The sequence below is a fragment of the Ogataea philodendri genome, assembly GCF_020536065.1.
Source record: "Ogataea philodendri strain CBS6075 chromosome Unknown scaffold6, whole genome shotgun sequence".
NCBI lineage: Eukaryota > Fungi > Ascomycota > Pichiomycetes > Pichiales > Pichiaceae > Ogataea > Ogataea philodendri.
The window spans coordinates 250,038-262,791 of record NW_025764087.1 but is presented as its reverse complement, the minus strand read 5'-3'; the positions used below and the strand labels follow the sequence as shown (position 1 = coordinate 262,791).

At 51.7% G+C, this 12,754-nt stretch overlaps 13 protein-coding genes across 13 annotated transcripts; 9 read left to right on the top strand and 4 right to left on the bottom strand.

Moving 5' to 3' along the window:
• Positions 1 to 152: 152 nt before the first annotated feature.
• OGAPHI_005100 (uncharacterized protein) lies at positions 153 to 851 on the bottom strand (the record flags this gene model as incomplete). Its single annotated transcript, XM_046206251.1, has 1 exon — positions 153 to 851. One exon carries the CDS (start codon positions 849 to 851, stop codon positions 153 to 155), a length of 699 nt encoding a protein of 232 aa, XP_046060035.1.
• On the top strand, positions 436 to 801 carry OGAPHI_005101 (uncharacterized protein; the record flags this gene model as incomplete). The annotated part of the gene is made up of 1 exon (XM_046206252.1): positions 436 to 801. The coding sequence occupies one exon, from the start codon at positions 436 to 438 to the stop codon at positions 799 to 801; it is 366 nt and encodes a 121-aa protein (XP_046060036.1).
• Positions 852 to 913: 62 nt separating the features above from the next.
• OGAPHI_005099 (uncharacterized protein) lies at positions 914 to 1,366 on the top strand (the record flags this gene model as incomplete). Its single annotated transcript, XM_046206250.1, has 1 exon — positions 914 to 1,366. One exon carries the CDS (start codon positions 914 to 916, stop codon positions 1,364 to 1,366), a length of 453 nt encoding a protein of 150 aa, XP_046060034.1.
• Positions 1,367 to 1,704: 338 nt separating this feature from the next.
• Positions 1,705 to 2,349, top strand: OGAPHI_005098 (uncharacterized protein; the record flags this gene model as incomplete). The annotated part of the gene is made up of 1 exon (XM_046206249.1): positions 1,705 to 2,349. One exon carries the CDS (start codon positions 1,705 to 1,707, stop codon positions 2,347 to 2,349), a length of 645 nt encoding a protein of 214 aa, XP_046060033.1.
• Positions 2,350 to 2,935: 586 nt separating this feature from the next.
• OGAPHI_005097 (uncharacterized protein) lies at positions 2,936 to 4,078 on the top strand (the record flags this gene model as incomplete). Its single annotated transcript, XM_046206246.1, has 1 exon — positions 2,936 to 4,078. The coding sequence occupies one exon, from the start codon at positions 2,936 to 2,938 to the stop codon at positions 4,076 to 4,078; it is 1,143 nt and encodes a 380-aa protein (XP_046060032.1).
• OGAPHI_005096 (uncharacterized protein) lies at positions 2,957 to 4,249 on the bottom strand (the record flags this gene model as incomplete). Its single annotated transcript, XM_046206245.1, has 2 exons — positions 2,957 to 4,001; positions 4,227 to 4,249. The coding sequence occupies 2 exons, from the start codon at positions 4,247 to 4,249 to the stop codon at positions 2,957 to 2,959; spliced, it is 1,068 nt and encodes a 355-aa protein (XP_046060031.1).
• Positions 4,250 to 4,272: 23 nt separating this feature from the next.
• On the top strand, positions 4,273 to 5,139 carry OGAPHI_005095 (uncharacterized protein; the record flags this gene model as incomplete). Its single annotated transcript, XM_046206244.1, has 1 exon — positions 4,273 to 5,139. One exon carries the CDS (start codon positions 4,273 to 4,275, stop codon positions 5,137 to 5,139), a length of 867 nt encoding a protein of 288 aa, XP_046060030.1.
• Positions 5,140 to 5,169: 30 nt separating this feature from the next.
• OGAPHI_005094 (uncharacterized protein) lies at positions 5,170 to 6,579 on the top strand (the record flags this gene model as incomplete). Its single annotated transcript, XM_046206243.1, has 2 exons — positions 5,170 to 5,508; positions 6,070 to 6,579. 2 exons carry the CDS (start codon positions 5,170 to 5,172, stop codon positions 6,577 to 6,579), a joined length of 849 nt encoding a protein of 282 aa, XP_046060029.1.
• On the bottom strand, positions 5,194 to 7,461 carry OGAPHI_005093 (uncharacterized protein; the record flags this gene model as incomplete). The annotated part of the gene is made up of 3 exons (XM_046206242.1): positions 5,194 to 5,567; positions 5,679 to 6,844; positions 7,106 to 7,461. The coding sequence occupies 3 exons, from the start codon at positions 7,459 to 7,461 to the stop codon at positions 5,194 to 5,196; spliced, it is 1,896 nt and encodes a 631-aa protein (XP_046060028.1).
• Positions 7,462 to 7,794: 333 nt separating this feature from the next.
• Positions 7,795 to 9,645, top strand: OGAPHI_005092 (uncharacterized protein; the record flags this gene model as incomplete). The annotated part of the gene is made up of 1 exon (XM_046206241.1): positions 7,795 to 9,645. One exon carries the CDS (start codon positions 7,795 to 7,797, stop codon positions 9,643 to 9,645), a length of 1,851 nt encoding a protein of 616 aa, XP_046060027.1.
• An 87-nt stretch (positions 9,646 to 9,732) lies between these two features.
• Positions 9,733 to 12,630, bottom strand: OGAPHI_005089 (uncharacterized protein; the record flags this gene model as incomplete). Its single annotated transcript, XM_046206238.1, has 1 exon — positions 9,733 to 12,630. One exon carries the CDS (start codon positions 12,628 to 12,630, stop codon positions 9,733 to 9,735), a length of 2,898 nt encoding a protein of 965 aa, XP_046060024.1.
• Positions 9,992 to 10,300, top strand: OGAPHI_005091 (uncharacterized protein; the record flags this gene model as incomplete). Its single annotated transcript, XM_046206240.1, has 1 exon — positions 9,992 to 10,300. One exon carries the CDS (start codon positions 9,992 to 9,994, stop codon positions 10,298 to 10,300), a length of 309 nt encoding a protein of 102 aa, XP_046060026.1.
• On the top strand, positions 10,907 to 12,343 carry OGAPHI_005090 (uncharacterized protein; the record flags this gene model as incomplete). Its single annotated transcript, XM_046206239.1, has 3 exons — positions 10,907 to 11,045; positions 11,153 to 11,700; positions 11,774 to 12,343. 3 exons carry the CDS (start codon positions 10,907 to 10,909, stop codon positions 12,341 to 12,343), a joined length of 1,257 nt encoding a protein of 418 aa, XP_046060025.1.
• Positions 12,631 to 12,754: the final 124 nt, after the last annotated feature.

Genomic DNA, 12,754 nt, shown 5'->3' with positions numbered 1-12,754 from the left:
TTTTTTTTTTCACGGACTTCCCCTGCAAGGTAAATTAGGAGTGGCTCTCTAATTGCCCGAAAAAATCATTAATAGCGGCTAAAGCATTGAAAGTTCGTTACACACATCCGTTACGTAATCCCAAAGTCGTGAGCGGGGCCCGGTTGGGCCATCTAGCAATCGTAGTTCTCACCCTTCTGCATTTCCATCGGCGGATACACCTGTTGCAGGTACTGCTGCTGGTATCTTAGCTGGTAGTCCTGGTCCATTGGGCTCTGCAAGTTGGCAAGGTGCTGGGAGTGTTTTTTTCTTGGTTTTTCCTCTTCGCGAGGCACAATGTCAATTAGGAAGTCAAACATGTCGCTCTTTTGCAAAGCAGCGGCGATGTCGGATCTTTGTAGCGTTCTTCGTTTGTGTTCCTCGGCATGGATCCATGCACGCATCGTTAGTTCTGTGATGAAGATGTCGCAGCCCTTGGCAAACAATATGGGAGCCTCGGCAGAGATCATTTTCACCTCCTCGTCGGTTTTCATCACTTTTTTAATTCTCGCTAGCGGGAGTTGGTGGTTCTTGAAGTCGTGGTTGTCGTGCTCGATGAAGTTGATGGTTTCTTGCCAGTACTGCATCATCATGTTCTTGTATTTGCCGCTCAGACCCTGTCCGACGTTACTGAACGCTCCAGACGGGCCGCCAAACTCGTCAGAGTCGTTTTCGGCTTCGTCATCGACGTCATTTTCCACCTCGCCATTATCCTGCGACAACTCTTCCTCAAGGTCGTCCTCGACACCAATACCTTCCTCGTCCAGATTCGGAGGCATCTGACTGTACCGGGCCATGGCGTACTGCTGGTCGCTGAAATCCTCAAAGGCCATATCGACGATAAAAACAAATGTTTTCAATTTTTACTTTAATTTTTTCTTCCCACGCTTTTAGCATGCCCAACCCATTTCAATCGTTTTCGTCGGTCCGTCCAAAACAGCACAAACAGACCTTCGACGAGTTGTACGGCGAGCCTGAGAACTTCCTGGAACTGGAGGTGACCAACCCGATCACCCACGGCAACAGCTCGACGCACATGTACACCGATTACGAGATAGTATGCCGCACCAATATCCCCGCGTTCAAGAAAAAGTACAGCAAAGTGCGCAGACGGTTTAGCGACTTTGACTCGTTCCGCAAGGTGCTGCAACAGGAAACCACCCGCGTGGTTATTCCGAAACTGCCAGACAAGTCGATTCTGAACTACAACAACCGGTTCAACGACGACTTTATCGAGGAGCGTCGCCAGGGCCTGGAGAAATTCCTCAATGTAGTGGCCGGACACCCTTTGCTCCAGACAGGGAGCCCAACGCTGATCCGGTTCATCCAGGACGAGAAGTGGAGATAAACGCAGCTCATTAGTTGCGCGAAATCCAGCCAAACAGCAACAGCTCCGTCGCAATTGGACCCTGTCAAATCTGCCTACATAACTTTAATAACCGCGATCGCATCGAAATCCGTAAATTGGTCCGTCGTTATTATTTCCGCCTTAGCAGCACACCTGGAAATTTCAAGGCTGGCAAAAATTACTCCTTAATTGCTATGGCCACCCAAATAAAATTGGGACGATCGCTCAACCTTTATAGCAAAAAATTCTACTCAATTCGCCACCGCTCTTGTTTTGCACCAGCCCCCACTTTTAACGCATACAGACCCACGTTCCGTCAACCAGTGTTCCACAACAAAATGAGACTAGTCACCATCTCCAATTCCATCAAGGAAGCATTGACCAAGAACGAGGTGATCCCCACGGTGATCCACTCGGAGTCGTTTTCGCCAAATGGATTCCTCATCATCTCCTACGGCAAGGATAAGGAGGTCGCAATGGGTAACACCCTCACCGTGGAGGAGACCCAGATAAAGCCTAAAATGGCATTCACCCTTAATTTGTCCAAAGACACGGACCCAAATTTCTCAATTGCTGCCTCGGACAGATTCACGCTTGTTTTGACCGATCCGGACGCACCCACGAGGGGCGACGAAAAATGGTCTGAGTACTGCCACTACGTTGCGAAAAATATCAAGCTGAATCCGTACGACCCGAACAATGTTGTGCAGACGTCGCAAATTGAGGAGCAACTCACCACGACTGATCTCAATGGCGAAGATCTGATTCCGTATTTTGGTCCCGCACCTCCGCCAAAGACAGGCAAACACAGGTACGTGTTTCTGTTGTACAAGCAAAAGCCTGGCACGGAGCCCGAGGCTCCGCCAGACCGCCCTAACTGGGGGACCGGTGTGCCAGGGTCAGGGGCCGCCGAGTGGAGTAAAGAGAACGAGTTGGAGCTACTAGCTGTCAATTTCTTTTACGCCCAGGACAAGGAGCAGTAAGGTGCATGGTTACGTAATCGTATATTGTTTAAGTTGAAAGCAGTTTCGAAACGGATGGCGATCTCAACAAATACGGCGACACAAGGCGTAGCAGAGCCGCCGGACAAGCGCCGGTGTACGCGGATGAATGACTACTTTGCGGGGAGAGTTGATTAGAAGTAGTAGTCTCTCGAGAGCGTTAGTCCGAATCGGGGGTGTACTTAAGATTACCCCGCTTGTCTGCCCGCTGTCGGGGTCTCTGTAGGGGTGCAAAAATCCAAAATGCCAGGCACTAACTGCCCAGCGCCAGCTGCATTCTCCAAGCTCGCATTGGGACAAAAACGAGTACGGAGTTGCAGGCGGCATTTGATTGGCAACGGAGACCGGAGTCCAGCAGCAAAAATTTTCGCTGGCCAATCATGTTACAAATTAGCGACGGGGGTGTCGGCACAGGGAGTGGGGTGTGGAAAATGGGGAACTTCATGCATGGTGGGACTCCTTTTTCCCTTCCTGATTGGGTGTCCGTGCGTGCCGCAAAGTGACTGTTGTCCAGCCTTTTGGAATTTAAAAAGCAGCGATTTCCGATTCAATTCAATCAGCTTCAACCATGTTGTCAATTACTAGAGTTTCAGCTTTGAGAACTCAGTTTGCTACTTTCGCCAAGCCTGCTGTCGCACAGCAGCTGGCCAGATACTCCACTGCTCCATCCATCCCAAAGACCCAAAAGGGATGTATCTTTGACACCGCTGGTGGTCCAATTGAGTACAAGGATATTCCAGTTCCAACTCCAAAGCCAAACGAGATTTTGGTTAACGTCAAGTACTCTGGTGTCTGTCACACCGACTTGCACGCCTGGAAGGGTGACTGGCCATTGCCAGTGAAACTTCCATTGGTTGGTGGTCACGAGGGTGCTGGTGTCGTTGTTGCTAAGGGTTCCAACGTCCAGAACTTCGAGATCGGTGACTTGGCCGGTATCAAATGGTTGAACGGTTCTTGTATGGGATGTGAATTCTGTCAACAAGGTGCTGAGTCTAACTGTCCAGATGCTGACCTTTCTGGTTACACCCACGATGGTTCTTTCCAACAATACGCTACTGCTGATGCTGTCCAGGCCGCAAAGTTGCCACCTGGAACTGATCTCGCTGCTGTTGCTCCTATTCTCTGTGCTGGTGTCACTGTCTACAAGGCTTTGAAGACTGCTGACTTGCGTCCAGGTCAAATTGTTGCTATCTCTGGTGCTGCTGGTGGATTGGGTTCCCTTGCTGTTCAATACGCTGTTGCCATGGGTCTGAGAGTCCTTGGTATTGACGGTGGTGAAGAGAAGGGTAACTTCGTCAAGTCTCTTGGTGCTGAGTTCTTCGTCGACTTCACCAAGGAGAAGGACATTGTCGCTGCTGTGCAGAAGGCTACCAACGGTGGTCCACACGGTGTTATTAACGTTTCTGTTTCTGAGGCTGCTATCTCCCAATCTGCTGAGTACGCCAGAACCCTTGGTAAGATCGTTTTGGTCGGTCTGCCAGCTGGTGCCGTCTGCAAGTCTCCTGTCTTCAACCACGTTGTGAAGTCCCTGCAAATCAAGGGTTCTTACGTCGGTAACAGACAAGACACCACCGAGGCCGTCGACTTCTTCACCAGAGGTCTTGTCAAGTCTCCATTCAAGATTGTTGGTCTTTCTGAGTTGCCAGAGGTCTTCGAGTTGATGGAGAAGGGTAAGATCTTGGGTAGATACGTCCTTGACACCTCGAAATAAGTTAAGTTTTGCAGAATATATTCATTTTTCTCTTCAATATATTAAGCTTTCTTCTTATGATTCAACTCATCTTGTAGTGGAGACTGGGAAAAAATGTTACCCACCGATTGTATTTATATTATTTCTTTCTTCCGTTTATTTACGGTACCGACACGGAAGACGATCGTGCATCTGATTTAAGTGGCTGTTTCGCTATGAACACTGACCTCGATTTTTGGCAATTTCGCAAGTTGCATGATAAAAACGACACCCTGCTGGACAAAGTTGAGAAACAATTGTTTAGATATGCTCTTCCGAATCTGCCACTGTGGGGGCCCCTTGCTCCTGCGCACGACTGCACCAATCTGCGTGCATTGATGGGTTTTGCTCAGTCGTATGTGGGGCTATCTCTGATCATGAGGATTGGGGGGTTGAAAGGGCTGCCTGTCTTGCGTCGAGTGACTTCGTCGTTTGTGCGCATAGTGGTTGGCTGTGGGTTTATCTACGGGGGTTCGACAGAGTTGAACAACGCCTGGAACCCTTACAATAACCCGTTGTATGTGGAGACGTGCTTTGCTCGCGATAAGGCTCTCCAGGACGGCGAGGAAAGCACCTATTGGCTGGGCCCGAAAAATTTCATGCCCATGACGGTTTCGCAGTACTACAACATGAAGTGGATGCAGGTTCTCACCACGACAGATGTGGAGAAGGTGAGTCGGTCGAAAATCATGGAGCAGTACTCCGAGCACCACGAAAAACTGAGACTTTCGCTGGAAAAGACAGGAACGCTTGGTGCGCGGGTCCAGGAGATCTCGAGCCGTCCAGCGCCAGCACGCGCCGTGCGCAAAGAGGAGGTGAGCTCGATCATGGGCGTGTTCCACACGGACGAAGACCTAAGTGACCCTGCTGTTGTGGAAAAATACTGGTTTGATAACCACCCGTGGATCAAGCTGCAGGTTCTTACTAACACAATGTATCTTGCATCCAACATTCCACGTGTTGCGCACATTGAGGAGCAGGAACAACAAGAACAACAACAAGAACAACAAGAATTACAAGAACAAGTCACGACTGATGAATAAAATGTATATAACGAACAGGAGTCCGACAAAATGCGTCAGGACCGCCCAAATCTATCAAAATCTACTGTTTCCAAGCGGCATGGAATTGCTGCCGCTCGACGAGTAACCTCTGTTACCGCCTCTGTAACCGCCTCTGCCACGGCCTCTTCCGTAACCACCACGGCCTCTGCCGTAACCACCACGTCCGTAACCGTATCCGTTACCTCTGTTGCCCTTCTTATCAAGAGCCTGCAGCTCAGGAGGAATGTCCTGCTTGGCCTCTCTCAAAATCACGATCAAATCGTGGGCCTGGCCGGAGTTACCCTGGGTGAAGAGAGTGATGGCAGTACCTTTCTCTCCAGCACGGCCGGTTCTTCCAATACGGTGAACGTAGTCCTCCACGTTACCAGGCATGTCATGGTTGATCACCGTGGTGACACCCTTGACGTCTAAGGTATTAGTTTACAAGATGATACCTTCCGCCCAACTCGAATATATTTCTATACTAAAGTGTAGCCAAGCGAAAAGTAATGTGGGGCGATTCCCACAAGCGCACTTACCAATTCCTCGGGCAGCGACGTCCGTGGCCACCATAATAGGCGCCCGACCGGATCTGAACTCGCTTAAAACCCAATCTCTTTCCCTCTGCTCTTTGTCGCCGTGAATAGCCAACGCTGGCCAGCCCTCTCCACGCATGTACGAGGTGATCTCGTCACATGTTCTCTTGGTGGAAGCAAACACAATCACCTTGGCTTGTTTGTCCTCCATGGCGGACTCCAAGTACTTGGCGAGCTTGTCTCTCTTCTCGTACTCGGAACAAACGTCGATGATCTGCTTGATGTTGTGGGAGGCTGCCAGGTCCAGAGATCCAACATTGACTTGAATGTAGTCCTTGAGGTAATCTCTGGCCAATGACTGGACAGATTTGGGCCATGTGGCCGACCACATCAGAGTTTGTCTATCAGGACGGATCTGGTCGACAATCTTACGGATCTGGGGCTCGAATCCCATATCCAGCATTCTGTCGGCCTCGTCCAGAACCAGGTAGGTCACTCTTCTGAGGTTGGTGCGACCAGAGTCCAGCATGTCCAAAAGACGGCCAGGCGTGGCAATACAGATTTCTGCTCCTCTGGCAAGATCTCTCACTTGTTGGCCCTTAGGAACTCCTCCGTAGACACAGGTGTTTCTGATTCTGGAAGAACGTCCGAACTTGGAGCACTCTTTCTGGATCTGAACCGCCAGTTCTCTGGTTGGAGCCAGGACCAAACAAATAGGACCATCGCCAGGCTGCAAAAGGGGCTGGGCATTGATGTGCACAATAGCAGGCAAACAGTAAGACAAAGTCTTACCGGAACCTGTCGAAGCAATACCCACCATGTCGCGTCCAGAAAGGGCCATTGGCCATCCTTGACACTGGATGGCAGTAGGGTTAGGAAATCCTTGAGCCTTCACCTCCTTTAAAACGTAGTCTGGGAACCCAGCCTCGTCAAAGCCAGTGATTGGTCTTGGGATGTCCTTACCATAAACCGTCATATCGTGCTCTTTTCTAAACGCAGCCACCTCATCTTCAGACCGCGAAGCAACGGCATCGGCCTCTTTGTAAAAATTCTTTTCAAATTTAGGCAAAGTTTCGAGATCAAAGTTAGGCTTAGTCAAATTAGCACCCAACTCGTAATCGTCTCTACGTCCGTAGCTGCCATTGCGGTCATCTCTGCCAAACCTGTTTCTATCACCGCCGCCATATGAACGGTAGCTATCTCTATTATTGTTAGTATACGACATTAAAAAAAGGGAAATGTATAAAATGTATGATAAAAAAATTTGATAAAAAAATTATCTTTATACGAAAAAGAAAGAAAAAAATTTCTCTCATTCTTTACCCGGCCCGCTAATCGTAGCCAGCTATACCTGAATCTGTCTAGTGATTGATTAAAATTACATCCGTAGTCGTTGCCTATGATCGCCTTATGGCTCCTCCGTGCTGTACTTTCTAGCGCTGATCTGCTCCCCGAAAACGTCCTCCACATGCGTGCAAAGGTCGACCAGGTCGTCCAGTCCCTTGTGCAGCGCCTCCACGGCACTCATTCCGCCGTATGTTTGGATCCGGATGTTCATCTTGCTTTCTGCCGGGTGCGGAATCGAGTACCCGCAGAACTCCACCTCTGGGTTCTTCATCACCATGTACCGAAGTGCGTTTCCAAGCGTGTGGTCCTCATCGCTGATCTGGAACGAGGCCGCGGTCCCGTCGGGCGTCGAGCCGGGCAGCAGCTTGATCTTCTCGGTGTCGAGCTCGTCCTGGCTCATTGTCTCGTCCACCACGTCTTCCATCACTACGTCTGACATACTGAAAAAATGCAATAGTTGAAAAAAAATTGTAGCCAGTCCAAAGACAGGGGGAAGAAGAACTGCGGACGGCGGAAGGCGAAATTGTTCATAACACATAAACAGACACTATCAGTCAACCCTCCTCCTCACATCCAGCAACCGTTAACTCTCCCATTGGTGCTCAAGCCGCCTCTGTCGCCACCGTACACCCTCCTCATTTTGGATTACATAATTGCTCAAGTCAGCAATTTCCTCAAACTTGCTCCAGCAAGGGCCATAAACAAAACACTTCTATAAAGAAATTTCGTGCAATTCCTGTGACACAAGATTCAAGGGTCCTAATTTATGTCGATGATCTACTCGTCCCAGCAACCGGATCCGGGAAATGGCACCCAGGGCGATCCTCTTAACGGGAAGCCGGGCTCGAAACTCGGGTCGACTTCCGAAGAGGTCCCTTTCAATTTTGCCAACAGAAGAGACTCGCTACTTACCGGATCATCCACAGCCCCAACAGACTTCTACCAACAGGGGGCCTCAGCCGTGGGGCCTGAACAGATGCACAACAACTCGATATCAGGTATGTTTCCCCGCCAGGACAGCATTTTCTTCCCTCGGTTTTCGTTCGACTCCACAGGGCAGCCGGGCAGTTTTAGTGCTGCCTCGCACCAGCCGCCGCCAGAAGGGTTCCCGTACAGCGATATCCAGCGCGAGTACTCGTTTGTGTATCCGCAGGGCAACCCAAATACCCAGGCACAGGCTTATGTGCACCCGTACTCTTCAGAGAGACACCCCACGTCAAACGACCATGTTTATGCTCGGAGACCGAGCGAACAACTGGAGCCGTTCATCACATCGCAACAACCACAGCAGCAACAGTCTCAGGCGTCGCAGTATGCTCCCCCACAGATGCAACCGGGAGGAAGGTCCCGAAGTAACAGCCATTTCTTCAAGCGATATCCCAACAGTGAGCTGCCTGTCGGAGACGTTGACAGTTTTTTGAAGCGCGACAGCGTCAACAAGATATTCGACCAGAACGGCGACCTTCTCGATAGCATTCCATACAATGACCAGCAGACACAGACGCAACAGACGCAACAGCAGTTCCAGCCAGGACACTCGCGACCAGGCAGTATTTATTCGGCAGCACCGGTGCTCCCGATCCCGCCCCGGATGGTTCTGGAGCCAGGGAAGGGTGTCCAGGGATTCCAGAAGCCACAGCAGAGCGCACAGTCTGTGCAGGAACCAGAAGATATCAAGACAGCAGACAGAAAACGTCCGGCACATTTCTCCACGGACTCGCCAGGACACGGCAACGCGGGTGCCTTGTCCGCCAGCAAGAAATCCAATTTGCAGCAGGCGGCTCAGCCACTTGCCCCAGCTCCGCAGCAGATCGCGCCCCAGATCAAGTCGGAGTACGGCAACGTCTCGAACCTGGTTCCTGCAAACCAGGCCCTGCAAACAGAGGACGGCCGGCCTCTTATTGGAGCCACCAAGGTGGACCAGCTGATGCTGGTGATCCAGGCGCGCAAGAAGGGGCTCACGGGCGACATTCGCCAGGCAGACGACGGCACCATCCTGGAGGAGGTGGCTCCGGGCAATCCAAGCACGTCTGTGCTACCAAACCCGGTGGAGCTTGTTGGCGGGGTGGAGAAACCAAACATCAGGGGCCACAAACAGCACCAATGCCAGTACTGTTTCAAGAAGTTTACGCAGTCCACTCACCTGGAAGTGCACATCAGGTCGCATATTGGACTCAAGCCGTACGAGTGCTCCTATTGCGGCAAGAGGTTTACGCAAGGAGGCAACTTAAGAACACACTTGCGTCTTCACACGGGTGAAAAACCGTTCAAGTGCGAGGTTTGCGAGAAGTCGTTCTCCAGAAAGGGCAATCTCCAAGCACACATGTTAACGCACAACAACTTGCGGCCGTTTGTGTGCAAGTTTGACAATTGCAACAAGAGTTTTACCCAACTAGGCAATTTGAAAGCTCACCAGAACCGGTTCCATTTGAAAACTTTAAACGAGCTCACCAACAAGCTGGCGCACATTTCATCGTCGTCCAACTCGATCGACTCGCTGCCGCCCAACGAGCGGGATTTGTTACTGTATTTCGCCGACCTGTACAAGAACCTGAACAGAGGAATCCGGGGCCGTGGTAAGGGCGTGAAAAACGCAGACGCGTACCCGGGCGAGGGCCTCTAGCGGCCGTATAGACAGATATATAGTGCAGTCGGCCATCTTCATGTAATTCGATTATGTATTAAGTAACTTTATTGACTTTCCCGATTATTATGTCTTCCCGTTGTACTCATTTGCAAAGCCTGAGTTCCAGTCGTTTGGGAATATATCATCAAATTCGTAACGTTTAGGAGATCCCCGGTAATTGTTTTCTATGCCGTTGAATCCTTTGCTCGACTGCTCTGCGTGGGACACCGTGGACAGTCCTGATGGGATGGAACCAAACAGGTCTGGGTTTTGAGTAGTTTGGGGCTGCGGTTGCGGTTGCGGTTGCGGCTGAGAATCTATTGGCTCCGGGAACTGCTCTGGCATGAGTCCCGGCTCCGGTGTTGTTTCCGTCGACTGCTGGTTCGAGTTCAACATGTATGGCGGCAGGAACCGGCCAAAGATCTTCATGTCCAACTGGTCCATCGGGCCAGGCACGTACTTGTACTTGGAGTTTGGCTCCTGGGGCGAGATCGCCGGCGGAACAGCTCCCACGCTGCCCACGTCCGCTGCAGACCGGTCAAACGTCCGTTCCAATGACGGCAGGTTCAGGTTGATGCCCGTCGACACACCGTCGATGAAGTTCACGCCGTTCACGATGTTGTTGATCTCGGAGTTCTGCATCTTGGAGTAACCGTTGAACGGCTGTTGCGGTGCCTGTGGGGCCTGTGGGGCGTACTCGTGTCTGAGATGGGAAGGAGGCAGCGGAATGGCCATTGGCTCGGCGCCCGGGTGGTCGCGCTGCTCGAACTGCGACTTGCCAACCTGCGGAGTGACAAACTGCGTGCTTGGGGTCTCGTGGTTGATGATGGCGTTGGCGGTCTTGCGGTTCAGCTCCTCGAACAGAGCGTTCAGAATGTTGTATGTCCGTTTGGCAGCCATGCTGCTGTCCTTCAGAATGTCCAGCACGCGCTTACCGCTCTCGGCGTCCTTCTTGATGGCCATGTACTCCGGGTCGAACGCTCCTGACGAGGTGATTGGCGGAGCAAAGTGCACGTAGTACACCAAACAGGCCACAGAAAAGAAAATCGTGTAGATCGAGAACCAGTACGAGCCACTCAGCATGTTCTTGTTGATCATGTCCTCGGCAAGCTTCACCACGATCCGCGCAACGTTGATACAGTTCTTGGCCTTCTCGATGCACTTGAGGTCGTTGGACGTGCGGGGCCGGCTGGACTGGTCAGACGAAATGTAGTGGATGAACGGCCGGTACAGAATGATCTTGACGTGCAAGTACGAGATGTGCAGCAGCCGGTTGGCCTTGAGGTACTGGCTCGACGGCTCGACACCTGGCTTGAGCTCCAACGGCAGACTGTTCATCCAGTCCTGCAGATCGATCTCGAGCTGGTACACGATGTCGTGGGTCATGAGCTCGGGACGTAGCCCGTTCTCCACCTTGCGGGGCTTGATCGGGTACAGTTTGGTGACAATCTTCTTCATGATGAAGATGAGAGTTGTGTGCGCGTTGGCAATTCCCGAGCTCGAGAGACGGTCGCCCTGTTTCTCGAACCGATAGCCGTCCACGGTGATGTTTTCGTCGTCGAGCTCTATTGGCATGTCCTGGTCAAAGTCGTCCTCGCTGATTGTACGAGGCAGACCCAGCATCGTGTTGACGTAAATGTCCATCTTGTAGATGGTCCAGAACAGCCGTTTTCTAATCTCGAGCTCGATGGGGTTGAATGGATAGTCCAGCTTTCTGTGCAGGCCTTCTCTCAGCGCGGCTCGAAGCGCAATGCCAATGTATGCGTAGCAGGTGGACAGTCTGGCGGAACACTGCAAGAAAATGATCAACATCACAATCGTCTGGATACCGTAGGTGTCTCTGGTGTCTGTGATGTCGATCAGCTTTCTTGCAGCAATGAAATATCTATAACCTTCATCCTCAAACACCTCGTTCTCGGTGTGTTGCTCGCCGTTCTTGGAACCGGTGGTTTTCTCGTCGCTCTTGAGGAACAACGCTCCACAGGCCATCACCGAGTACACCAGTGGCAGGAACCGCTGCTGCTTGTTGGTGTACTGGCTGGGCTCTGTGTCGTACAGCTCGTTTAGGTCCTCAATGAAAGCGGGCCGGTGGTAGAAGCGGAAAAGCACACAGGCGTTTTCCCAGGTCTGTGTGATCAGACGCAGGGCGACCTCGCGCGAAGGAAGAATGATCTTGATCTCCTTGCCCATGCTGGACTCGTACGAGCCGTCAATGCCTGGATGGACGTTTGAGGCTCCGTGCGGACTGTGGAAATGCAGGGTGTCTGCTGGCGAATGGTCGCGTGGTTTCATCGTGGTGGACACCGACGGCGACTTCGACACGGTGGGCAACGACGGCACAGGCACGTCGGGCAACGCAGAGTACTCTTCGGCAATGGTCTTGCTGGAATCCTTGGACTCGTCACACGACTTCTCGCGCAGCTTGTTCATGGCCGTTACGAGCTTCATAGGGTTGATTGGCCGCGGATTGTCGTTCAGATCGGTCAATTTGATGTCGGGGAGAAGCCGGTGGAGAATGTCGTCGTACAGCTTGAGTCTATCGGTGAGTCTGGCCATCATTTCTGGGTTGCTGATAGGCAGTTGCGAGCTGGGGCCTGAGCCATGGTTGGCCGAGCCGTGGCTCGACGGCGAGGCGCCAGATCCAGGCTGGGTCTTCTTCTTTGTCCTGCTAGGCTGGTCGTACGTGCATTCGTAGCTGTACACCGTGCAATGGATACAAGGAAGATCGCCCGAACATTTAATCTTGAGCTTCCGACATCGGTCGCACGCACGCACCACTCTGCGCTTCTTCTGCCAAACCATCCCAGAGGCGTTTTCTGACCCTGGCGGCATGATTATTTTCGGCGGCGCAGACATGCTGGGCTTCATCAGGATCTCCCGTCCTATCTCCTGGCCGGACTGATTGGAATGCCCTGAATTAGGACCCTCCTTGTGCGAGGGCGCCTCAGGTAGTTCCATCGAGTTGATCTTTCGTTTGGACATCTGTGCACCGGGTTCGGATCGCTATTATGCTGGATGTTAAAGCCTTTTTACATGCACTTATACAGCAAAAGGGTACAATTTTTTCCAAACCGCATTAGGTCCCCTCAATTCCACCAAAATAACG